Source organism: Girardinichthys multiradiatus, chromosome 3 (genome assembly GCF_021462225.1).
Source record: "Girardinichthys multiradiatus isolate DD_20200921_A chromosome 3, DD_fGirMul_XY1, whole genome shotgun sequence".
Taxonomy (NCBI): domain Eukaryota; kingdom Metazoa; phylum Chordata; class Actinopteri; order Cyprinodontiformes; family Goodeidae; genus Girardinichthys; species Girardinichthys multiradiatus.
Window position 1 is genome coordinate 4,201,175 of NC_061796.1, and position 26,095 is coordinate 4,227,269.

General features: G+C 38.9%; 2 protein-coding genes across 2 annotated transcripts in view; one reads left to right on the forward strand and one right to left on the reverse strand.

The window, feature by feature from the left end:
- Positions 1–14: 14 nt before the first annotated feature.
- Positions 15–17,936, reverse strand: jazf1b (JAZF zinc finger 1b). The gene is made up of 5 exons (XM_047362017.1): positions 17,703–17,936; positions 7,674–7,746; positions 6,842–7,032; positions 4,641–4,810; positions 15–2,505 (listed from the first exon to the last, which is right to left on the reverse strand). The coding sequence occupies exons 1-5, from the start codon at positions 17,815–17,817 to the stop codon at positions 2,329–2,331; spliced, it is 726 nt and encodes a 241-aa protein (XP_047217973.1). The 5' UTR covers positions 17,818–17,936; the 3' UTR covers positions 15–2,328.
- The window catches only part of creb5b (cAMP responsive element binding protein 5b), a 70,255-nt gene continuing 61,960 nt past the window's right edge, over positions 17,801–26,095 (forward strand). The window contains exon 1 of the mRNA XM_047362015.1: positions 17,801–17,937. The gene's annotated coding sequence lies outside the window, so the exon portion shown is untranslated. The remainder of the gene's footprint in view (positions 17,938–26,095) is intronic.

A 26,095-nucleotide genomic window follows, 5' to 3' on the forward strand; every position in this document is an offset into this window, starting at 1 on the left:
GGAGGAGTCGGAGGAACAAGTGAACTTTTTATTATATACATAAAGCAGCAGAAATACAGTTCAACACCACTTCTTTTTGTTTTTGCTTTACAAAAACAAAAATAAATTCAACACACTATAAAAGGTGATGATACATTTATTGTATACAATATTTATATACTGACAGTTCAATACAGCCACCATTCTTTCATGTTTTGCAGATCTCTTAGAAACTAGTAAGGGATGTGGAGATTGTATTCAATGGCACCAAGGTTTGTACAACACACAGCGTAAACCGAATGGCAACCCATTTCTATTCTGCCTTACATGAAAATAGAAATGTTTATAAATGACAGCATGGTTGCATGAACACAGGATGGCTGTCAGCAGACAGTTCAGTAGCCTGTGTAAAAACTTTCAGTTCAAACACCAACAGGAAGAACACAAACACCTTCCAGAAATGGCAGCTCCTTTGAGACCGAGCTCATTTAGAAACGAGAACGCTGGAGTGAAAAAGTCTCCTGGACATGAAAGACATAAGGGAAAGAGGAAGGAGACCATCCGAGCTTGTTAACAGAGCACAGTTCAAAAGCTGGTGTCGGGTGGTTTGAGGGTTCATTAGTGGACTGAAGGCAAAATTCTGCAACACTGCAAAAGTCAACCCTGTATTTCCTTATTTGGTTCTAGCGAGCTTTACTAAAGAGGTTTTAAGCAACGGTTAGCCAGAGTTAATGTTTAATTTTGGTCCAGTACTTTTATCGGATTACTTGTAAAAAAATGTTTTTTGTTTCTTTTTTATTCCCTTTTTAAAAACTGTATAATTCATATAAAACATTTAGCACAAGAGATTACACAGTGTTGTCTACAGTCTTTTGACTCTTTAGGCATTTTCTTGTAGTTAATCAGTGAAACTGAAGTGGTCCAGTTTATTTAGGTTTGTTTCAAAAAAATTCCAGAGATTAGTAGACTTTTAATAGGTGATTAACCAAGAACTATAAGGCAGACTAACACTAAGGCTTCCCAGAGCACTGACCTCAACCCTATTAATAATCTGTCAACTCCATGCCTGGAAACCGACAAATTTAAATGAACTCTAAGAAATCTGCAAGAACAGTGATCAAATGCCCAGCTGGATTCTAAAGTGTATTTAAACCTGCATGTTTGAGAAAATACTACATGAAGTTTTATCTTATGCATCAAATCACAGAAATACTTTTTTGTGTCGCCATTCAACCGTGAAATAAAGAAAAATTGTTTTTTTTGTCTTGTTTTTGGAGTTGATACCTATTATTGTTCCCTTGAAGTACATTCTTATTATGGCACAACAAAGAAGAGCCCAGACTGTGACTACAAGGATGCACAGCCGTGTTGCCTTCTCACTGTTTCCTACGATTCATGTCATAGTCAATCAAAACTCTTATCTCACAAATCTGACAGAGAAGACCAAGCAGACTCGCTGGGCCTGAAGCTACTCCGCTCTGAAAGTCAAGACATTCAGAGACATACTGTTAGGGTGTTTCTGGAAAGGGATACAATTCAAGGCAACTGCTGTACTTACAGAAATGTCACAATACTGAGACCTGAAGGTTTGGACCGCTGCAGAGCGTGCAATGTCCTATCGCTAAATATACACAAGAAGGAACTTTCAGGGGAAATACTAAATTACTTATTTCTTTTTTAAAGTGCTTCAATACCGTTCTGTAAAGTAAGGAAGGTCAGCTGCTTAGTCTTAGAGGACATTATCAGAGACACACAGAACATGTTCCCACTGAACAGCATAGACTCATTCACAACAACCAGAAGAAAACTGGAAATGCTTGCAGAAAAATCACCTGAGATAATCCTTTGGTGTTCCCACAAAAGAGCTGTAAATTTATGTCATTTAAATGCAAAAGTAACTATATTAAGACCAAACGCTCATTGTTCCCAGCGGGGCTACATTCATTATTATTTTCAGGCTCAAAGGCTATGACATAGGGTGAGGAACAGTGGCTTCTTTTAGCAGAAACAACAGGAACCTGTCCTCATCTTCAGTATAAGGAAGAATGCCACACTGCATATGCAAGGCTACTTGTGTCCTGACTCCTTATCAAGTCCGCATTATCAACAATAAGCACCATAAGTCGATGAAAATAAGGTCAGCTAAAAGATATAATGTGCAAAAACACAAAATGTGAGCTCCATAAATACGCATCAATTTGAATGGAATTCAAGGTTGAATAATACATTTTTTGGATTCAAAACGTAACCTAGTGTTAGAACAAAGTGAAATGAAGGGGGTCATCTATGCTGCTGAAGTGAACTTCAGATGGGTGGCCTGAGGGAAGGAGGTGGTCATTTACTCCGCCTCTATTGCTGCATCTTACGGATGATGTCAGTGGAGATGGGAGGATGAAAGTTGACGGTGTGGTGCCGGAGACCCTGAGGCGTCTTGTAGCTCTTCCCACAGCGGCACTTAAAAGGTTTGCGCACCCTGATCTGGGTCCGGTGGCCGTTCTTGGCATGGTACTTGATGCCGTTCACGTTCTGTGATGAGACACGAAATTTGAAAGCGCCATGAGTTTAGACTAAACATTAACCATGACAAACTAGACTGTATTTTGCATAGATTGTGGAAACAGGTGGCTGGTATTTGCAATTATTTTAGATACAAATGCAAAAATAAAATTAAAACATTAACACTGCTCTAAACTCTTTCATATTTTGTCAAGTTACAGTGACAAACTTCAGGGTATTTGATTGGGATTTTATGTAATAGAGCAAAATAAAGTCGTGCCTAATGGATAAATGTAAAGAAATGAGGCATCGCTTTAAAATTCTTAACAAATTGAAAGTCTGAAAGGAGAGACGTGAATTTGTATTCACTCCCCTTTTTGTTGATACTCCAAAAAAATCTAGCACAATCACATGCCTTCAGAAGTCACCTAAGTAGTAAATAGAGTCTAATATTGAATATGACAGAGCTTGAGCTATTTAGCAAAGATTTGTGGCGAATGGTGGCTTAACAACGCAATGACTCAGGGTAGATGAACACAAATTCACACCACATTTGCAAAGGTGTTATTAGTAGAAAAAGAAAGAAGACCATGCATTGTTTTTTCTCCCATTTCATAAAGGTGCACTACTTTGTGTCACAGAAAATCCCAATAAAATACATTGAAGCTTGTGGCTGTAATGTCATAAAATGTGAACAATTTCCTAGGGGTGTGAATACTTTCGGCACTGTTCTTTGAGACATGACCCTGACCTCTAGGACCTCGTATAGAGCCATTTGATTTGATGGAGATAGGAAATGCATAAAAAACATGCTCAACTAACAGTTATGCTGAACCAGACGTCTAATTATAGGCATAATGTAGGCAAAAACAGATGACTATCCACAAATATTTCACATAGGATGTATTGTGTGTTACGTTGCATAATTCCTGGACAAAAAAAGTTAGCAATCAACAGAAGGCTTGTTCTGCTCCTAAACAGATGCCTGCTGCTGCCTTCGGCCTTAGTCATTGCCTATAATTCTGTCATTCACGTCAGCAAAGCAATTTTCTCAGGCTGTGCAGAATTTATCCCAACCACACACACCAGATGTGGGCGGAAAATCCTATAAAACTCCATATCACTGTAGTGGACTGGAAGTATGTCTCTAGGTTGTTGCACTGCCCAACAAAGAATCTATTTTCCACTCTCTGTCACATGTGTATGTGTATACATATATACATATAAATATACACACACACATATATATATAAATATACACACACACACACATGTATATTCTTGCCATAATACAAATAATACAAATTCTACAAAGTCTATTCAGTAGGACTATCAGCTGTGTACTGTATCCACCTCCTACACAACACAACTGATGGTCCCAACCCCATTTATAAGGCTTGAAATCCCACTTATTAAACCTGACAGGGCACACCTGTGAAGTGAAAACCATTTCAGGTGACTACCTCTTGAAGCTCATCAACAGAATGCCAAGAGTGTGTGTAGCAGTAAATGGTAAATGGACTGAACTTATATAGCGCTTTTCCAGTCATGCAGACCGCTCAAAGCGCTTTACACTAGAGCCACATTCACCCAATCACATTCACTAACGCTCACACATTCATACAACAATTCGCAGATCAGTAGGCAACTTGAGGTTAAGTGCCTTGCCCAGGGGCACATTGACATATGGCAGGAGGAAGCTTTAAACAAACCCACAACCTTCTGATTGCAAGACGACTACTCTTCCTACAGTCGCCACAGTAATCAAAGCAAAAGGTGGCTACTTTGAAGAACCTACAATATAAGACATATTTTCAGTTGTTTCACACTTTTTTGTTCAGTATATAATTCCATATGTGTTAATTCATAGCTTTGATGCCTTCAGTGTGAAGCTACAATATTCATAGTCATGAAAATAAAGAAAACTCTTTGAATGAGAAGGTGTGTCCAAACTTTTGGTCTGTACTGTGTGTGTGTATATATATATATATATATATATATATATATATATATATATATATATATATATATATATATATATATATATATATATATATATATATATATATATATATATATATATATATATATATAGCTAAAACTAAAGTGGCTACAAATGACTGAAATGCCATTTTAGGATCTGATAAACCATGGATGAAGCACACCTTGTATCTTTTCTTACAGCCAGGAACGGGACAGGCAAAAGGCTTCTCATCTCCTCCGTTCATGCACATAGAGCTCAGGATCGACTCAGAGCTGATGGCGCTCTCTGTGGTCCACGATTCATCACTGTCGGACGCCTCAAACTCTACATCCTCGTCGTCGCACTCGCTACCTGTTGAGCAAGGGGATAAACACAAGAGGAAAGGCAAATATTTAATTCAGATCCACAGCATCTAAACCAAGACGCTCTGATTTGTGCCTATTGACCGCCTTGGGGCATTTAAAGCCCTTGGGCTTTCTGTCTGACTAACACAGACCTTTCTCAGCAACAGTGAAAGGCAGTGTTCCCTTACGCTCCTCTTCCTCAAGTTACAATACCTAAACTTTTAGAAGCACTGAAGTCTGCCAACTGTGGGAAAGTGTCTTGGGTCGAGAAACATCTTTTGTTTTATGTATTAATTGAAGATGTTGTGTGTCTTTGAGCATGTGGGAAAATGCTACAAAGTCATAACAAAAAATGTTTCCTGTAGAAGTGGAAGGAAAAAAATGAAACTCTGAGAAATGTGGCACGCATATGTATTCAGCCCCTCTGTTTCCAAACATATGTAGAGCCAAGTCTTATGAGGTATGTTTGTACCTGCATTGAATTTTCAGAGATTGATTTTTTTTGCTTATTCTTCTTCTTAAAATGGCTCAAGCTCAGTGCCATTGGACAGGGAGCGCCTGTAGAGAAGTGTTGTCAAATATTCTCAGTTATATTGGCCATTCTAATACAACACAACCATGCAAAAACATAAACTGTTGCATTGTAGCTCTGGATGTTTGTTTTGTGTTGTTATCCTCCTGGAAGGTGAAGCTCCAACTTCTCTTCTAGCATTGGCCTGTATTATCCATCATTTTTACCATTACCTCTGACCACCTTCGCTGTTCCTGTGGAAGAACAGGATCCCCACATGATGTGTTCAGGGTGTTAGTTTTCCACCACACGTACCCTTTTGCCAAAAAGTTCAATTTCAGTCTCATCTGACCAGAGCACCTTATTTCACATCGTTGGTTTCCCCCATCCCTCCCATAGCTTGTGGCAAACTGCAGAGGGAGAATTTTTGGCTTTCTTTAAAAAAAAGTCAACAATATTGACACTCCCCATCTGAGCTGTGAAACTCTGCATCTCCTCCAGAGTTACCATGGGCCTTTAGGGTACTTCTCTAATTAATGGTCTATTTGCCCGGTGAGTGCCATAATCTTTTTATTTTCAGATAATGGTTTGGTGAGATGTTAAAAGTGTGGGATGTTGTCTTATAGCCTAACCCTGCTTTAAACATCTCCACAGCATTCCCCCAGACCTGTCTGCTGTGTTTCTTGGTCTTCATGATGCTGTTTGTTCACTAATGTTTTCCAACAAACCTCTGAGGCCTTCACAGAAAAGCTGCATTTACACTGAGGCTAATCGATGGACTCCATTTACTAGTTAGGGTGCCTCTCAAGGCAATTTGTGAACATACTATACCTAAACACCAACAGGTCACACTAACCACAACACTCTTTGGTGTGGGTGCTCATACTAAGTGAAGAAAACAGTTTGAAAATGAAGTTAGAGGAAGCACAAATTATGTAAGAAGCTTTTATTTCTGCAGTTCATTCTGACTCAGAGAGCAAGAGAGAGAGCAAGACTTTCAGCAAACAACAGGAAGTTGTACTTATCTAATCCTTTTGAGCTTTCAGCCACTGTCTATCATGGAACCTGCTGGTTTTGGAAGAGTTGGCCAGCTTTTGGAAATCTCAGAGTTAAAATAAGGATCTATATTCTCTCGGGAATACACGCAGAGACCGCTGTTGTAGAAATGCTAGCCACATTAACTGAGCTAATAGCTAAGATGTGAACTCTAGAATTTTGTCTCAGTTTTAAAATGATAATTTCCTGTTTTACACCCAGTGTTCTCACACACTGTTGCCAATGTTGCCTCTGCTTTAATATATATTATAAACGACCACTCCAGGTATGAAGGCTAGAAAAAAAGTTGATTGTTGTTCTCATATGTTCTTATAATTATTAACGATCAAAAATCAAACCAAACAAAAACAGGCACTTGAGAATAAACAACAAAATTCTGATCAGAGCTTCACTACTTAAAACTAACAAAGATAATATTATTTATCTGCTGCTGTGAGGTGATAAATCACTAGAAGTAAGCAGGACGGTTACCTGTAGGTGTACTGCTGCGGAAGGAAGAGGAAGGGGTGATTGGTGGGGTGACCGGAGGAGTGAGGTTTCCACTGATGTGTCTAGGCGGTGTGGAGATGTTGCTGCGTGACAGATTGCCCGTCAGAGACAGCTTAGGCTGCAACTTCTTCTTCAGGGCCTCGTGTTCTCGCCTCGTAGCATCCGTCATGAACCTGGCATCGTGGATCACAAAACTGCTTAATGTTTGTTAAAGAAAAGAAAAAAAAGGTCACTCTACACTTTCTTCAATGATTAACTTGGTGCCCTGCAGTTGTAGAATGCATGCATGGAAAAAACACAACTGGCCACATTTCCACTAAAAATGGTTTATAGGAGCAGTAAAGTCTTTGGTAAATTGGTATAACAAGACAGAAGCATTAACACAGACATTGGTAAAGGAAAAGTGGAATTAACAAATTAAGTGACAGCCACATGAAGATGCGTTTGTAAAAGCAGGCAGACAGTGGGAGACTTTGTCGTACGTAGGCGTACTGTGGAAGGCCTAATAAAAGCTCTGTTTGAGCCCCATATCAAAGCAAGCTGGGATGATCTCACAGCAGTAAAAAAAAAACTCAAGACCACAGAAATTAATCTAAGCAATCCAGCAGATGACAAATGACACTGTCAGCAACTCTTAATGAGTCTCCACCTAACATAAAACTGTTGGTAGCTAATTCAGAAGATGTCTTGAAATGAATCATAACAGAAACTAAAATCAGATAGGAATAAATTTATGATGCTGAGTTAAACTATCTAAAGTAGATTACTTAATGTTTTTATTTATTTATATCAAAAATAAAAGAAACATCCTTACCTACTGATGTAGCTGAGAGCGATATATGTCGGCTGCTGCTGCTCCTGCTTCTCCAGAAGACAAGGGTCTGTATCTAAACACGTAGAGAAACAGAAACACTGGAAGCAGTCAGACAAAATAAACTAAATAAACATTGACAGAATTACAGAATTATATAGTTTTTCAATTGATGCCAACATCGACATTTTAAATCTAACATTTTTAGTATTTGTTTTATGTTGGTTTTTTTTTTTTTGCTCTATTGGCTGTTAACCCTTCAACAGCTTCTCCTTGTAAGGTTGATGCATCTCATAAAAAACAAGATTCCTAGAAACTCATATGATCACATTAAAAAGGTAAATTCATGAATGAAGTGTTACATACATCTGCACAACATGTTCTTGTGGTAAAAGTTATTTATCCTGGGTTCAGTTTGGTTAATGTGCCACACAAATCATATAGAGGAATTTTCTTTTTCATTTGATTATTAACCCACTTAAATTAAATCAGTGAATAATTATGGCTTCTAACTCCAGCATTTAACTATTTTATACACAAATGTTATGTTATGGCCTACACAATCACATGAAAGACTGCTGACACTTTCCTCATGGAGGGTAAGCCACAAAAAGTATTTGCTAAAGAAGCTGGCTGTTCACAGAGTGCAGTACCCAACCATTGGAAAGTTGCATGGAAGGAAAAACTTTGATAGAAAAAAAGTGCACAAGCAACATGGAAAACTGCAATATTGAGAGGATTTTGAAGCAATGTTCATTCAACAGTCTGAGGCAAGAGTGGAAAGGCACAGAATCTAAGGTGAGGTCCAATATGGAGGTTCCACAGTCAGTGATGATTTGGAGAACCATGTCAGCTGCTGGTGTTGGTCCACTGGGTTTTATCAAGTTCAAAGTCAATGCAGCCATGTATCACTGTATCAGTTTCACTTTCTGAACTGAATTCTGGAAATACATTAAATGTTCAGTGAAGTTGTAACTTAATGTATAAAACACAACTTAGAAGAATGTTTTTTTAAACTTTATATTTAGATGTTGTTTTATATCAGCCTGTCACAAAAACACAGACTTCACTATTAGAAATACAACACAGCTTAACAGACATAAAATAGTATTTTTGCACAAACATTCCCACAAACGTTCATCATACAATTACCGATATTTTGGCAGGATAACAATAATCCCTTCATAAAACTGGAAACACGGGAATACTGAGAGATCCATTGTCGTCTAAGTGATATATATGTTAATCCTGTTGTATACCTATAAACTGTCTGATTTAATTGCCTGTTTGATTTCTTTCTCACAGAAATTAAATATAAAGAAAATATCAAACGTACTTTCTTACTAAGTTGTTTATTTTGTATAGAAAGTGGATCATACCTTGAATATGGTTCTTTTTTTCATGCTTTAATAATTTATGGGTTTGGGTTTAGTGTTCTAAAAAACAAAAGACACAGCAAGAAAGCAAAAGATAATAAAGGTTTCTATAAAATATTTGACTGGGCTCAATAACATTGTTTAAATGAAAAACTTTAAAGTAAAAACTACAAAGATCAAGGGTGTTTCAACACTTTTTCTCAAAATTTTGTAAAAACGAGCCGAATCATATGACTCTCCAACAAACACAAGGCTCCACTTAGATTTTGAAGGACTAATAACTTTTCTCAGTTTCTTTAAGGACATATCTTTTAGTTGCTTTGGTCTTTACTGTTGCTGCCACCACAGATGTTGGATAGGATTCAAAACCACACTCTTACAGGTTCACTTAATAGATCGAAATCAAAATAATTTAATTATTATCTTTATAAACATTTTTCCTTTTACTGCTGTGTTGCGGAGTGTACAAAGTCATTTAAGTCCATAATTTAAATAATACACTGTTTTATAGTGTTTACATTATTCTACCACATAAAAAAGACAAACAAAATTAGTTCTCGTGATCGTGCTCAACCATGGGAAATGAATTCACATCTGTGCCCAGAAGACTCCATCCAGCCACACAATCTGCCCCTAGTTACGTGTAACAAGATCAGGCTTGTGAACTTTCTGCCTTGAGATGTTGGTATCGAACAATTCTGAGGTTTATCTGACCACTTTTCTGTTATCTTTGAAAGCATCATCTCCAATGACTCAGTTAGCCAAAGAGACATATTAAGAAAATGCATCTTTACGGATTGTGCTGCTTAAAACTTTAACCAGATTTACTCTTCTACCTCCACTTTTCCCTGTAACACAGTAGGTAAGCAGGTAGATAACTTTCATTCTAAAATCTCAGATATCATTGATTCAGTTGCTTCAAATAAAGTGAAAGTCGTTTCTGGGAAGAAGAAGTCTCCATGGAAAAGTGCTCCACCGGTCAGAAGTGAAAAAGGTGAACGCAGGCGGCGAAAGACTAAACTCCAGATTCACTATAACATCTATAAAGTGAGACTCCATAGAGATAATCTTTCTCTGAGATCATCAGAAAAAACATTAATAATGCTCGTGCCTTATTCACCACGGTCGACTGCTCTTGTCAAGGTGTTCAATGATATCCGTATAAATGCAGACTGTGGAAGAACCACAGTGCTGGTATTATTGGACCTTAGTGCAGCATTTGACACTGTTGATCACTCCATTTTATTAGAGCACCTGGAAAACTGGGTCGGCCTTTCTGGTACAGCACTCAACTGGTTTAAATCCCCCTTGAAAGACAGGGACTTTTTTGTGTCAGTAGGTAACTTTACATCAGAGACCACAAAAATCACATTCATCTCCTATTCAATATCTACATGCTCCCCCTGACTCAGATTTTAATAAACAACGTAAGTTATCATAACTATGCAGACGACACACAGCCTTACATTACGATATCACCAGGTGACTATGAACCCATTCAAGCACTTGGTAAATGCTTAGAAGAAACCAACGGATGGATATGCAAAAATGACGGAATCTGAATTTTAAAAAAATGAAGTAATAATTTATGGACCAAAGGAATAGCATTTAAATGTTAGCACCCAGCTTCAGTTAATACGGCTAGAAACCACCAATTTGGCTCGAAATCTGGGTGTAGTGATGGACTCAGACCTGGACCTTCAGAGGCACATAAAGACAGTAACTAGGTCAGCCTTCTATCACCTAAAGAGCATCTCAAGGAACCTACGCTACAGATGGTTCTAAAGGCCATGGGCAAGCGTTTAATTAACAATGAATTTATCCCTGGTGTGAAGGACAGCACATTTCATTCTACTTTCCAACTATGTCATGAAAAGAACAGAGTTAGAGACACGCATTCATTATGACACCAGTCTCATGCCAAAAGCCAGAGGCAGGTCTGAGACTGCTTAGAGCTTTGCAGTAATGGCATGCGTGTGTGCAAGACTGCACGAGAAATCCCTCCAAAAACCCCTAATGAGTCTCAAGCTGTGGACTGGCGGCCAGCTCAAACAGCAGTGGATCAGTCCGTTCCCACACACTGTAAATCACAAAAGTCTCAGGTGGGGACTGGAAAGGAGGCCTGCAGGGACCACATCCCCCCACAGCCTCTGGTATTCTTTTGGGGCCACCATGAGTCAAGGACCAGGAGGAAGGTGCCTCAAGTGGAGATGAGAACCCCTCTAATCAAACTACACAGGTGGTCCACCATGGTGGGCAACTATTAGAAAGCTTCTGGGAAACAAAGAGTTTTTATTCACAAGATCCATGAGTTAAAACATTCACTTTGTAATCTCTAGTTTTGTCTACACAAATGCAGTGATGTTTTAGGAGTTAGATCAAGAAGAGATATGATGACCTGATATACAACAAAGCAAATATTTTAATCTAAAACTGATTATTATTTTTTTACCAACATTTATTTGTGCTACAGATGGGTCCCAATTAACAATCAATCATGTAGGTGGGGCTAATTAAGAGATAATAATGATTGTTTCTTCCCAGTCTATACTATAATTGTCCCAATTTTTTCAAAGATTTGGCTCATAGAGTTTTTGCACCACTTCAATGACTTTCGCTCTATCTGTGTCTTTTGTGCCATCGGATGGCATACTTTTCCCTCGACTATTATTGTCATCCCTTGTAAAAATTTATACAAAACTCTTCAAATAAATTGCTGTCATGGAGACTTTTTGATGCAACGGGTCATTGTGGTCCCCAACAGTGAGCTTAGGAGACCTGTTTGACCCTCTTCCCATTCAGCTCACTGTGTGTGGTGCCAAGATAAACATACATCATCACCCAGTCTTGTTTGTCACAGCTGCAGTTGTTTTTACCTTTTTATTTAATCTATTTAATCTCTGACTGTAGATATGGGCAGGTTAGAGGACGAACCATTTCCTTTTGGACATTTCCTGGTGAATACTTTACTTGAATGGAAAGTTCTCTTGTCTTACCCGTTTTGAAAAGAGGCTAAGTGAAATAAGCCAGTTTGTCAAGTCATATTATACCATAGACAAATAGGAAGTCACAGTTACTAATGAAAACCCTTAACACTCAAAATAGCTTAAAAAAGTCAAGTACAAATCACAAAAAAATGTATCACTCAATAATTTGATAGGAGTGGTTAAGGATGAACATAAGTAAGGCATTGTTAGTTTTTATAAAACAAACAATTATTTGTTAAAATAGACTTTAACACTGAATAACCTGTACTCAGTTTCAGTGTGAGTCTGTATGCCGTGTAGTTATCAGTTTCATACAAAAAGAAGTTACCTCTAAGGCTATAACAGTGAAATTAAATTATATACAGTGGGTAAAATACTCATTATCCCTACTATGTTTCTATTTGTCTATCTATAAATACACACAGGATTGTGACAGGATTAGTGGCTTCAGTGACACATAACAAAATGAGTCCCTGTGGTGGTCCACATCAGAATGATCACACAACATACCTTCCTGAGTTAGCGGCGGAAGTGACGCCTGCTAGCCTCTCATAACAAACATCCTCCACAGGACTAGCTTCCTCACTCCTCTGTGCACACAGTTCCCTCTCTCATTTTCCACCAGCATCTGGCTGCTCCACCCCTGACAGTCATGAGCACCGTGGGGAAGGGCCGAGTGGTGAGCATTATGGTGACATGTTTATGGCGACTGTGAGCAGCAGGGAACATTACCAGGAGTGGTGGCACAGGTAATTAATTACAATGTGACCTCTGAGGAGGAAATGAAACAGAGACAAGCTCCATGTGAAAGCTGCTTTTTCTTGTGGGTTACTGAGAAAACATGGGGTGGGTAAAATGATTTATTATGAGTATGTTTAACACACACAGCAACTTATACAACTCATGCAAACATGCAGAAACCCTGTCTGTTCGATCCTTGTAAGTGCTTCATCAGCAACATAAAAACCAGTGGTATTTTCTTAATGTGTAAATTATTTCTAAATTTTTTCCTTCTTAAACTTGAGGTTACTAAGGTTTGAAAAGTCTTGACATTTAGTTTACATGAATGTATTAAAATTGCTAATAATTAGATATTACGTTCATGAGTTCTGTAAGAAAGGGAATATAACTACAGATTTTTCACGATAAAATGATCCAAAATAATCGTAGTGTCTACCAAGGCTTGACACTATGTGCAACAGAGGGAAGTTCAAAGAAGTTTGGTTTTATGGAAACCAAAGTATTGTTTGGCTCTGTAAGCAAATACAACACGTAGATTAGTAAACAGGTATAAATGTATTAAGTGCAATGAATCCATTAAACTGTGGTGAACAACAACAAAGGCTCTGCAGTAAAAACCATTGAAGACAAAAAAATAAATGTTTATGGGAAAGCAAACGATCGCAGAAATATGATCACCCTGCATTTCTAAGCTGTGCAATGCTTTTTTGGGTAGTGGATTCCCCCCAACAGAGAGGCAACAGTGGGGAACAGGGAAATGGAATTAGGCCCACCAGATGCACAGATCGTGGAACTAGTTACCTTTTAGCTAATTCATTACTTCCGCAGTCTTTTATTTTTTTGTTGAATGACTACGAGTCATAAAAAAAAAAACGACCAAACAAAAAACCGCTCAATAAGTCACCAACATGGACGGGCAACAAACAGACTCGTTGTGTTACCAACCTTATTGCCCACCTCAAGCCTCCGATATTCCAGACCCCACCTACGTGTTCACAGGTCAAAACAGCACAGACACAATTACCTTGTAGTCTAAAACTGACTGAACACATGAGGACATAGTAAGATCTTAACAGACTGAATGTGCACAGTTACAGTAGTACTCCACAAGACTTTTGCTGCTCTGTTGTTGCTAGTGTTCATGCTGGGCTTTAGTAGTATGAACCCTGACAGACAGACAGACAGACAGACAGACAGACAGACAGACAGACAGACAGACAGACAGACAGACAGACAGACAGACAGACAGACAGACAGACAGACAGACAGACAGACAGACAGACAGACAGACAGACAGACAGACCACAATTATTATAAAGAATGTTTGATAAATAATACAAGCAACAACTTTTAAAAGTGCATTCAGTAAAAGGTCTCCGAACCAACAGATGAGCAGCGCCCCCTCTTGTTCACAGGCCTAGCCAGCAGACTTTCTGCAGAGCTCAAATACAAGAATGTGTGCTTATTATCAGGCGCCTAATTAGAATGGGAGAATGCGCCTTAAGCAGCAGGCCACCAGATGAAGAGGAAGACATGCCAAATCAAGCACCCCCTCTGTAATTATGCTTCACAGGCACTTGGCACAACGCACAAGATTTCGCACTTTTCAGAGTGCACGCATGTCGGCAGACAGGGGAGAGGATAGGGGTGGGGGGACAAAGTTTTTCCACTTTGAGCCAACTAATTGCTTCATTATTCCCTAACAAGTTATTTGAAAGCCATGCTTTTTTTTTTCTAAAGTTAACACCTCTGACACATGCACACCAGTCTGAGAGTCGAGGTTATTAAAGCCAGTCAAGCAACAAACAAGAACAACAGAGGCAGCTGAGCCCTGTCACCTTCAATAATAAGGGTCTGAAATATAGGATCAGGGCAGCAGATGTTGAGTCATGAAGAGTCATGCTGTGGGAAAAGGAAGTTGCATTTTTGCCATATTGATAAACAATATGTAAATGGTAAAAATAGACCAATAGATACAGTTTAACCTAAAGATGTATGTCTTCTGATTTTTACGACATAGCCTCTTCAATCAATTTTTAAAAGTACAAAATCTTTAAAAGAATGAAAACAGATTAAACATTCTTTCAAAATACTGACTTAAACTTCCAGATTTATCTGTCAATTTGAGACTATTTTGGCATCCTGGAACTAGAGAGGCACCAATCAGGCCGATTCCAATTTCCGGCCTTCTCGGAGGTCTGACCTGTTGATCCAGATATAGACCAATTCCAGTTTTGTTGTTTTAAATAGTATAAAACACAACAGATAAAATGTGCTGCTGGTTCTTTGATTGATTAAACAGTTTCGAATCCCCATTTGTGCATCAAAGCATTCATAAATAACTGCGCGTTTAGAGATGGAAAATGGTGGGCGATCTGAGTTCTTCAGATCTTTCAGTACAATGATCAGAGGCAATCAACAGACTACAGTCTATTTACTTCATTCATACTTCTTCAGACCTAGAAGATAAAACAAAAAAAATCCACGCAATCCAATGATGTTCACCAAAATGGACAACCTCAGCAATAACAACAAAAAAAAACTAGATGGGAGAAATAATGTGAAGGGCTCACAGAGAACGTTATACATGCCCACCGTTCCTGGTACAAAAACTTTCAAAACATATTTTATTTTTGGAAACCTAATCTAACAGTGAAAAAATTACTATGGGTCTCCAACAGTGACTTCTGGGATTGAGATTAGTATTTTATCCTTATCATCCTCCTCACTGTGTTTTTTTGTAGTGTCAAAATTAACTCAGGTCCATAATCCAGCTTTATTTGTCACAGTTCCAGGTAATTGACCTTTTTAATTAGATTAGCCACTTTTCCATCACCTGTAGAAAGCCCCAGGCTTTGTAAAGCTCAGGCAGATTTTGATACAAATATACCTGGGTAATTTCATTTTCACAGAGCTTTACTTTCATGGGTAAATGGTCCTACTCTGGACATGGTCTTTACAGCCTTCCCTGGGATTTTTAAAGGCGCGGAGCTTTTTGCAGCAGGGCATGTTTTTCAGCGAGAAAGTAGAGCTCAAAACTCCTTCAGTGCAGTCAGTTCAGTAAGAAAGCGCCTACTTTGAAATGTTTTTTCTGAATCTTCGGAGCAGCAGAGCTCCGCTTACAGGCTGGTCTGGCTGCTAAGCTAACCTGGCAGCTGGACTGAGACTTCCCCACTAACTGCTGCCTGATCTCGGCCCGGCACTCTGGGATCTTCCGCTGACTGTTATCTGTTTGTGGCAGCTGAAAGTGAATATAAAACGTTTAATGCGGTGAATAACTGCAAGTACCAGAAAATAAAACTGAATTTTTCTTCTGGAAATTTGTGACATTTTAAGTTATTGTTGGCATTAATTATTAACTGTTTCACCACAGTTCTGTAAGACTAATGTTTTAATGCAGTGCTGATGATCAGAGCACATTACATTTTCCATGTACATAAAAATACATATTTCCCTAAGAAATATGTATTTTTCATACCCTGACTTAGTGGGGTATGAAATCTTTAATGTTTTTAATTTTTCATAGTTTTATGCAGATAGCTTTGCAGGAGGAGAGACCACAGTTCCCAGTGACCCTGTCATACTCTACTCCACTGTCTACGCATCTCGTACTTTACATAAATATTTGCTTATGATTAGACTGTCAAGTTATCAATTGCCTGTACTTCTGAACTGATTATCAGTTTTTTTATTCTAATAAATGAAATCCTGACTAAAAACATGTTCTGCAGTTATCTGATATGAGTTTACCTTGAAAGCAAAATATGTGTTTCATAGTTATTATAAATGAATCAGGCAGTTTTAAAGCTACAACTCTTGCAACCTTTCCTGCTTATGGATCCAGTATAACTTAAAGAATAATGGGAGGAATTAATCAACTATATAACTCTAAAGCTGCTCATCATCTATTATTTACCAGTTGAAACAAAAAAAAAAAAAAACATTTATTAGCTTTTAAACAGAGTAAATGAGTAGTGCCATCTGCTGGAATGAAGGTGTTTTGCAGTTTTCTTCACAACTTCCCGATACGTGATTAGGTGGATTTAAATAAATTGTCGAGGCCTTTCTAGGCAATGAAAAAAAAAGGCATGAGATGCCTGGGATTCCCATTACCCAGATAAAACAAAACGTAGGGGTTTAAATCCTTTTGGTGGAAAAGGGAGTACTGCGACTGTGAATATGGACACGTTTCTGCAAATTCCTATTTTCTTGTATGCTTTGTCTAAAGACGAACCTACATTTGCTTTATTTAAACTGCCTGTTCTCTTGTCTTTCCCATTTTGAAAAGTAGCTACGAAAAATGGACCTCTTTGTTACGCCATGTTTATTCCCCAGGGAAACGGGGAGTCACTAAATCACTGAGTAAAATGTTATAGTCCAAATCATGATGACAATGCTGATTGTGTAAGAAAATGCATTTTTCATTAGGTGTAAGACTGTGCTACTGCAATAATAAGCTTGATTAGTCTGTCACATCCAAAACAAAAGTTGCACCAGCAACACCGAGGCTTATGGTGGGAATTTGGCTTCATGACGTATTGACTGAGCGCTGTTACGCCAACACCATCCCGCCGGTAATTATTCAGCTCAACCTGATGAATTGAGTTTCTGAGCGGCGCTTTGATCTGTGCGCGCGGGCCCTGCTTTACTTTGTTTAAGATGTTGCACGAGCGAGTTGCCCACACACAAACAATCTGTCTCCGGTTTCTGTTTTCGTCTTATTTTATCAGTCCAACTGTGTAGGTGTTACAGCTGTACAGAAAGTGACGCAGCTTTTTGGATAGAAACTAACAGGAACCAGCGGAACATCACCACACCTAGCAACCGGGTTGCTAGGACGCTGGAAGTAACTTTTTAGCTATAGCCTCTTGTAGCCACGTCTGCTAGCTTCGGCCGTGGCGGGGCGCTCGGTGCTGTTTGGCTCTTACCGATGTGGTTATCCTCGATGTGCACGATGAGCTCGGACAGGGAGTCAAAGTGAAGCCCGCAGCCGGCGAACCTGCAAGCGTTGGAGAAGAAGGAAACAGCCGCGATGCCTGTCATGGTCGCCGTGACATTTGAAACGAGGGCAGGCAGCAGCGGGGTAAAGCAGCGACGAGAACAGCTGGAGCGGAGCTGTGACTCCTCCGAGCTGCGCCAACCCAGCTGGAAACAGCACCGGATGTAAGGCTGCTAGACTTTCATTTCAAAAGCACAACAGTTTTCAGATTAACTGCAGGGCACGGATGTAGTAGAAACCGAACATTTACTGAAATTAGCTTTACATAAATATAAGCATACTAGTAAGTACACAATTAGCATTTCCCTCTCAACAACTGCAAGAGTTTTTTTTTTTTTTTTTTTTTCAGTCGTTCGTTTCTTAATCAGATGATAGATAATTTAGTCAAGAGAGTTGCAAAAGTTACAAATGAACAAGGGAGAGAAAAACAAGATGGTCCTCTAGGCAAATCAGATCATAATCTTGTTTTTCTCTGCTCCAAATATAAGCCCCTTGTTCAGAGGCAACCTGTAATAAAGAGGACTGTGAGAAAATGGTCACAGGAAGATGAAGAAGCCCTGCGAGGTTGCTTTGAAGCTACAGACTGGGACGCACTGTACCAACTACAGGTCCTTCTCAAAATATTAGCATATTGTGATAAAGTTCATTATTTTCCATAATGTCATGATGAAAATTTAACATTCATATATTTTAGATTCATTGCACACTAACTGAAATATTTCAGGTCTTTTATTGTCTTAATACGGATGATTGTGGCATACAGCTCATGAAAACCCAAAATTCCTATTTCACAAAATTAGCATATTTCATCCGACCAATAAAAGAAAAGTGTTTTTAATACAATAAACGTCAACCTTCAAATAATCATGTACAGTTATGCACTCAATACTTGGTCGGGAATCCTTTTGCAGAAATGACTGCTTCAATGCGGCGTGGCATGGAGGCAATCAGCCTGTGGCACTGCTGAGGTCTTATGGAGGCCCAGGATGCTTCGATAGCGGCCTTTAGCTCATCCAGAGTGTTGGGTCTTGAGTCTCTCAACGTTCTCTTCACAATATCCCACAGATTCTCTATGGGGTTCAGGTCAGGAGAGTTGGCAGGCCAATTGAGCACAGTGATACCATGGTCAGTAAACCATTTACCAGTGGTTTTGGCACTGTGAGCAGGTGCCAGGTTGTGCTGAAAAATGAAATCTTCATCTCCATAAAGCTTTTCAGCAGATGGAAGCATGAAGTGCTCCAAAATCTCCTGATAGCTAGCTGCATTGACCCTGCCCTTGATAAAACACAGTGGACCAACACCAGCAGCTGACACGGCACCCCAGACCATCACTGACTGTGGGTACTTGACACTGGACTTCGGGCATTTTGAGATTTCCTTCTCCCCAGTCTTCCTCCAGACTCTGGCACCTTGATTTCCGAATGACATGCAGAATTTGCTTTCATCCGAAAAAAGTACTTTGGACCACTGAGCAACAGTCCAGTGCTGCTTCTCTGTAGCCCAGGTCAGGCGCTTCTGCCGCTGTTTCTGGTTCAAAAGTGGCTTGACCTGGGGAATGCGGCACCTGTAGCCCATTTCCTGCACACGCCTGTGCACGGTGGCTCTGGATGTTTCTACAGAAATTTCTTTCTGTGTCTTACCCTCTTGCTTGATGGTGTCAATAGTGGCCTTCTGGACAGCAGTCAGGTCGGCAGTCTTACCCATGATTGGGGTTTTGAGTGATGAACCAGGCTGGGAGTTTTAAAGGCCTCAGGAATCTTTTGCAGGTGTTTAGAGTTAACTCGTTGATTCAGATGATTAGGTTCATAGCTCGTTTAGAGACCCTTTTAATGATATGCTAATTTTGTGAGATAGGAATTTTGGGTTTTCATGAGCTGTATGCCAAAATCATCCGTATTAAGACAATAAAAGACCTGAAATATTTCAGTTAGTGTGCAATGAATCTAAAATATATGAATGTTAAATTTTCATCATGACATTATGGAAAATAATGAACTTTATCACAATATGCTAATATTTTGAGAAGGACCTGTACATGGAGAGGACATCAATGCAATGAGTGACCATATAAACTTCTGTGAGGATAACATCATCCCCACCAGAATGGTGAGATGCCTCCCCAGTAACAAACCCTGGATCATCAGTGAAATGAAGAACCTGCCTAACAAGAAAAAAAGCCTTCAGATAGGGAGAGGGGATTATTGAGTATACGGATAAGAGACAGCAAGGAGGTGTACAGGAAGAAGCTGGAGAGCAAGCTCCAATAGAACAATATCAGAGATGTGTGGTCAAGGATGAAGAAGATCACAGCTTTCAAGCAGAAGGAAGATCCAACCGATAGATGTCTGGACAGAGCCAATGAACCAAACACATTCTTCAATAGGTTCAGTTAAGAAACAAGCTCAGCATCCTCCTCTCCTGCTCACAGCCAAACAGACATCCTACCCTCCTTTGACCCACAGCTTTCCTGTCATACCTCAAATGTTTTATCTTCCACCTCAGCCCTAGACCCTTCTGCTTCTACATGTTTACCTTCAACCATATCAGAAGATGCGGATGCTCCCTTTGCTTCCGCCTTCCACCTTTGTGTCTCAAGAAGTCAGGTCAAATGACAACTGGAAAGACTGAACAAAATCTAAATAAAAACTGCAGGTCCAGATGGTGTCAGCCCTAGAGTCCTGAAGGCCTGTGCAGAGCAGCTCTGTGGGATTCTGCAGCACTTCCTCAACCTTAGCCTGGCCCAGAAGAAGGTTCCGGTGTTGTGGAAGACCTCCTGTCTTGTTCCGGTACCAAAGAAAACTCACCCATCAGTCCCCAATGACTATAGACCTGTTGCCCTGACATCCCACATCATGAAGGTCCTAGAGAGACTCCTGTTGGCCCACCTGAGTAAGCAAACAGTAAACCATCAGGACCCCCTTCAGTTTGCTTATTGCTGTGGAGTTGGAGTTGAAGATGCCATCATACACCTGCTTCAACAAACCCACTGTCATCTGGACAAAGCCAGCAGCACTGTGAGGATCATGTTCTTTGATTTCTCCAGAACATTTAACACAATTCAATCTGATTTGCTTTGTCAGAAACTCCAGAAGACTCAGGTGGAGGCCTCAACAATCTCCTGGATCAAAGACTACCTGACAAACAGACCACAGTTTGTGAGACTGAAGGGTTGTGAGTCTAACCAGGTAGTCAGCAGCACAGGAGCACCACAGGGGACTGTACTCTCACCATTCCTTTTCACTCTGTACACCTCAGACGTCCAGTACAAGACAGACTCCTGTCATCTGCAGAAATACTCGGATGATTCTGCAGTCGTGGGGTGGATCAGAGATGGACAAGAAGCTGAGTACAGGAAGGTGGTGGACCGCTTTGTGGCATGGTGTGGAAGCAATCATCTCATTTTGAACGTGACTAAAACAAAGGAGATGATTGTAGATTTTAAGAGAAACAGGAATAAGTCAAAAACTATTTCTATCAGGGGAGAAGAAGTGAAGGTGGTGGAGGAGTATAAATACCTCAGTGTTCACCTGGACAACAGACTAGAGTGGAGATGCAACTGTGAAGCCATCTACAAGAAGGGACAGAGCAGACTGTACTTCTTGAGGAAGCTTAGGTCCTTTGGTGTTTGCAGCAAGATGCTGCAGATCTTCTCTAAGTCTGTTGTGGAAAGTGTGATCTCTTTTACCATCATCTGCTGGGGAAGCAGCATCAGAACCAGGGACTTAAAACAGCTCAACAAAAATCCTCAGCATCTATTTTTGAATGAACTGAATTGAACTGAATTTATTAAGTTTATTTAACAGGAACAGTGCACATTAATAAACAGTGAAGTATCTAAATGTGCCAGATGTCTTGTCCCAGACTCACCCTAAAATCAAAATAAAAAAACAACTCATAATGTACAGTCCTGTAAAAAGTATTTGACCCCATTCTTCTGCTTCTGCCATTTTGTCACACATTTTGTTAAAGGTTTCGGATCATCAAACAAAAAACATATATATATATACAAGATGATACATGATAATGTCTTGCCTCAATGCATATTTACACATTTTTCTTTTCTGTTTTAAATATTTCCATGGTACTAAAGCTTTGCTTAACTCCAGTCTGGATGGTCTTTCACCTCCTTCCAAGTCTTCTAATTTTATTTTCAGATGTTTACACAGTTTTACGTCCAGTTTTTGTCCAAACATCTTATTTTACACTGAATATAAAAGTGAATATTTATTAGCTAACTTCAGTTATTTCCAGATAATAAAATGTAACTTAGAAGAAATGCATTGTTAGATGTAGCGTTCACAAGCAACCACAAAAAAGGCTATTATCCCTGCCTCAAATATTTATGCCCATCTTAGACACAAACAAAAGATATTATTAATATTAAATTAGCTTTAAATCATAACTCTGTTAGCATAACTATGAATGTTTTCCTCAGTATGTGTGCAGCTGATAAACTGGTCAACCGCTCCTGTGGGAAGCCATGTTCACCTGGGGCCAGCAGGGGGCCTTACGTAGCCACAAGAACCACTTACACCTCAGGCTGGGCTTGTCTTTGACTTTAATGTACCTGAACTGATCTGTAAAAAAAAAAAAAAAAAAACATAAGAAGAAATTCATGTATTCACCCAACCCATCATAGAATGATATTATAAAACATCCTTCACATGTGCTTATGTACAAAGTTATATTTGATTCATCTCTGGGTTTGGTTGTGTGGATTTATTTAGCTATGGAAGCTACATTTTACAGTCCATAATTTTAGAACATTGCACATTTGTGATCTTAGGCCTGGTTTTCCAAGCTCCAAAAAGGATTTAAACGCCAAAAGAAAATTATTTTAAATATTTTTATTTGAATTTTAAAAGGAATTTGATCAAATGATTGAATGAAACAGCATCAAAGTTAACAAGTATATGTTTTACAGCCTGTTAAAAGATGGACAACCTGAAGTCAATAGGGATACATTTAAATCTTTTATCCCATTTTTAAATCACCACTCAGTCTGCATCTGATATGTGTTTGACACAACTGCACCAACTTTGACTAACAGAGTTTCATTTCAATCCCTTTCTGGAAATGGCTCCACATATCCTTACCTAATATTCGAGCATTTTCAGTAGTTGGTACAGCAGTTAATGTTATATTACTGTTACTGACATGGATCTTACACTAGATCAAGTGGCTCAAAAACAGCTGATGGCCACAGAGTGGCAGTGTTAGTCAGGGAATAAATGTGATCAACATAAGCTCATTTACTTTCAGTAAGTGTAAAGTTAACCTAGCACTACCCTGAAGGTAATTAAAGGTAGAATTAAAGTCATTCCAACAAAATAAATAAGCTAAATTCCAAGACTTCCACATGGTAAAAGTATCAAAATAATGTGCCTTGTGCTACAGAATGTTCGATTAATTCAGATGTTTGAGGTTGTTTATTTTTATTATTATACAGTAAATAGGTTTAGGGTTCGGATTATTCATATAATGAGAAGCATGTAGGTCATTTTGCTAATTACCACAGGATTAATTAAACTCACATAGCTTTTGTCATTTGTTTTATTATCTGTTTTGTTGATGGGAGTGATGCAACTCCTTGCAAGGAACATATTGACCTCTCCACATTGATCACGCAAGAGTATGCTAGGAAGTGAAATAGTTATTTACAATGTCCACTGATTGGAAATGCCATTTTAAAGTTTGGTTTTCTTGTTGCTCCCTGAGAAATGGAAACTTCTACAAGGACAAGTGAGCATTTAAAAAAGACAACATGGAAGCTGACGTCTACAAAGCTCAGTTAGTTCCAAGTGCTTCTCGGAACCAAAGCAATGTCAGAGATAATTTTCTATTGGACCCGCTTGCAACCAAGAATGCAAAAGAGGAATTTTAATTCAGGTCATCTCAAATTTGTGTTCAGTTGGTGTGAAGTTGTAGAAGAACAAATATCTCAGCATGTGGTATGTGGCTCAGTTCTCAGCAACAGATGCATGAAATCATAGAATTTTAAACCGCACCCTTCGGCCAAACATGTAGCTAAAATATGCAAAACTCTATCATTTGTTACAAGCAGATCCTGCATTCAGTTATGGCTTGATGCACAATTGTGTTTATCATTTACCAGAATGATCAGATAAAGCTGTCACTTTTATCCAGCTGAATGAGATTGTGAATCTTGGACTACAATATTTTGATGCTTGTTGTGATAGTGGCACTTTTTTGTCATAAAAATTTAAGAACCCCCTGCATTATGAAATTCAAACAAATTGGAGCATAATATGTTCTTAACCTTTTCTACAAAAGGTTGTTATATTCCCATTAAAAACATTCATCCATGCAGAATCCATTTTCCACCTCCTGCCTAATCTTTGCAGGGTGGCTGCAGGGCTGGTACTTTTCTCCAGCGTTCAATGCTCCAGTCCATAACAGAGCATCACACCCCTAACGTGCACCTACGGACAATTTAGTGTGGCCATCTAACCTAACCTTGGGTGGTGGAAGGAACCAGAAGTACCCAGAGAGAAAACTCCTTAGAGAAAATGCAAACTCCATACAGGAAGACCCCATCTGGGACTCAAAATATAAATATATATATATATAAATACAGAGAACATTTATAAAGGCCCTTCTGCATATATTGATGCCTAATTAAGATTTCACAGAAATGCTTGAGAATCACAACCTTGTTCACAGTTTTATTGACTAGCGGCTGTGGTGACAAAAAAAAAAACCAAACCCTATTCTAACTGACAAACATACAAACTAACTAACACACTTTTATTTATATCTCACCTTGAAGGACTTGACATTCCAGTGTGACAAACTGTATGGGTACCGTTTACAGCTACTGATGTTTGACTCACCACACAGTCTCATGTCTAACCACCGAACACCTACCACTGTTTTGAGTTGGAACGATCATCTATACAGTTCACATAAGAATAACAATCATGTCAAGATTAGCCCTTCTTGTTTCAAAATATATCTTTTCTTCCTGTGCTGCCTCGCAGCTTCCTTTCAGAACTGGGTAACTATCAGTTTAACATGCACAAATTTCAAAGTAATCTTAAAAATAAATTTGTGATCCTCTACTTTCTTGTATCTAAGCTTGCACAATTTTAGCCAGAAGCATTTCTGAAGCTGTAAGACCTAATTGCTCCAACGTTCCCCACTCTGCCATCATAATGAGGGCTTGTGTGAGAATCTGGTTAGCTGAAGACGTTTTTTTGCCCTTACAGACCCTAAACTATTGCCAGGATTATGGAGGAATACAATATGGTAGAGTTAAAATGATTTAAGCTGTATGTTATGGTAAAACAGTAGTAGTCAGCCTTTCTGACGATTACACATAACTATGCATTTTCTATGAGGCACAGAGAACAAAACAACATTTTAAAACTTGCAAAAGTATCCCAGCAGTGATGCAACTCTACACTTTAAATAGGAAAGAATAACCAGAAGCAGATATAACTTAAAGCTAAAATTACACGTAGATTGAGTATTTATATTCATATTGAAAGCCAATTTTTCTTTTGTCCCTTCTTTCCCCTTGTGCTCCTGCGGCAGTGATCATCGCTGGGTTTTCAAGGTGATCTTAAACAAAAGCATCACACAAAGGCATAATCATAAAAGGGTTAGTATAATATAGATCAAATCTTCTTTAGTGTGGGTCGCTGACCCACACTGTATCGGCTCTTTCCAGCCTTAATAGTCTGTTCTTCTGCAAGCATAATGTTTGGATTGGTTCGGAAATATATTGGCAATAAAGAGACAAAGGGATGTCATAAATGTTGATTAAAGCTCTGGTTAAAAGACAGAGGCGGAGAGGCTCTGAGTTATGAGGACTTTTCAGACTGCATTATTGTTTCGGTGACAGAGCTCTTAGTGTGTCTAGTGGAGTGGCCACAGGCCAGTGGTAAACATTTCTCAATGTGTGAAGAGTCATTAATCCCTGAAGTGGAGGAGGGCTTCACTACTACCACTGTCTGTGACCCAAGAAATCACAGCCAGTTGGCACCAGCAGGTCACTGACAGAGCTGTTGTGCACAGAAGATGTTTAAACCTCTTCTAATGTGCTCGAGCTAAAGCCCACATTTCAGAAAAACCACCAAAGGTTATTTATGTGTTACATTTTTTTGCTTTTGTTGAAAGCACATCTCCGATCAGACTGGTTATGATAGTGTTTTTTTTATTATTTAAAACAAAATTAAAAAACTGTTATTTTATTATATTTTAAACAGAACAGTAGCATTTGTTTCCTAATGTGGCTAAAATAATATAACATGTTAATATAGTGATAGCAAGAGTATCTGTAATAGTAATGTAGGTAAA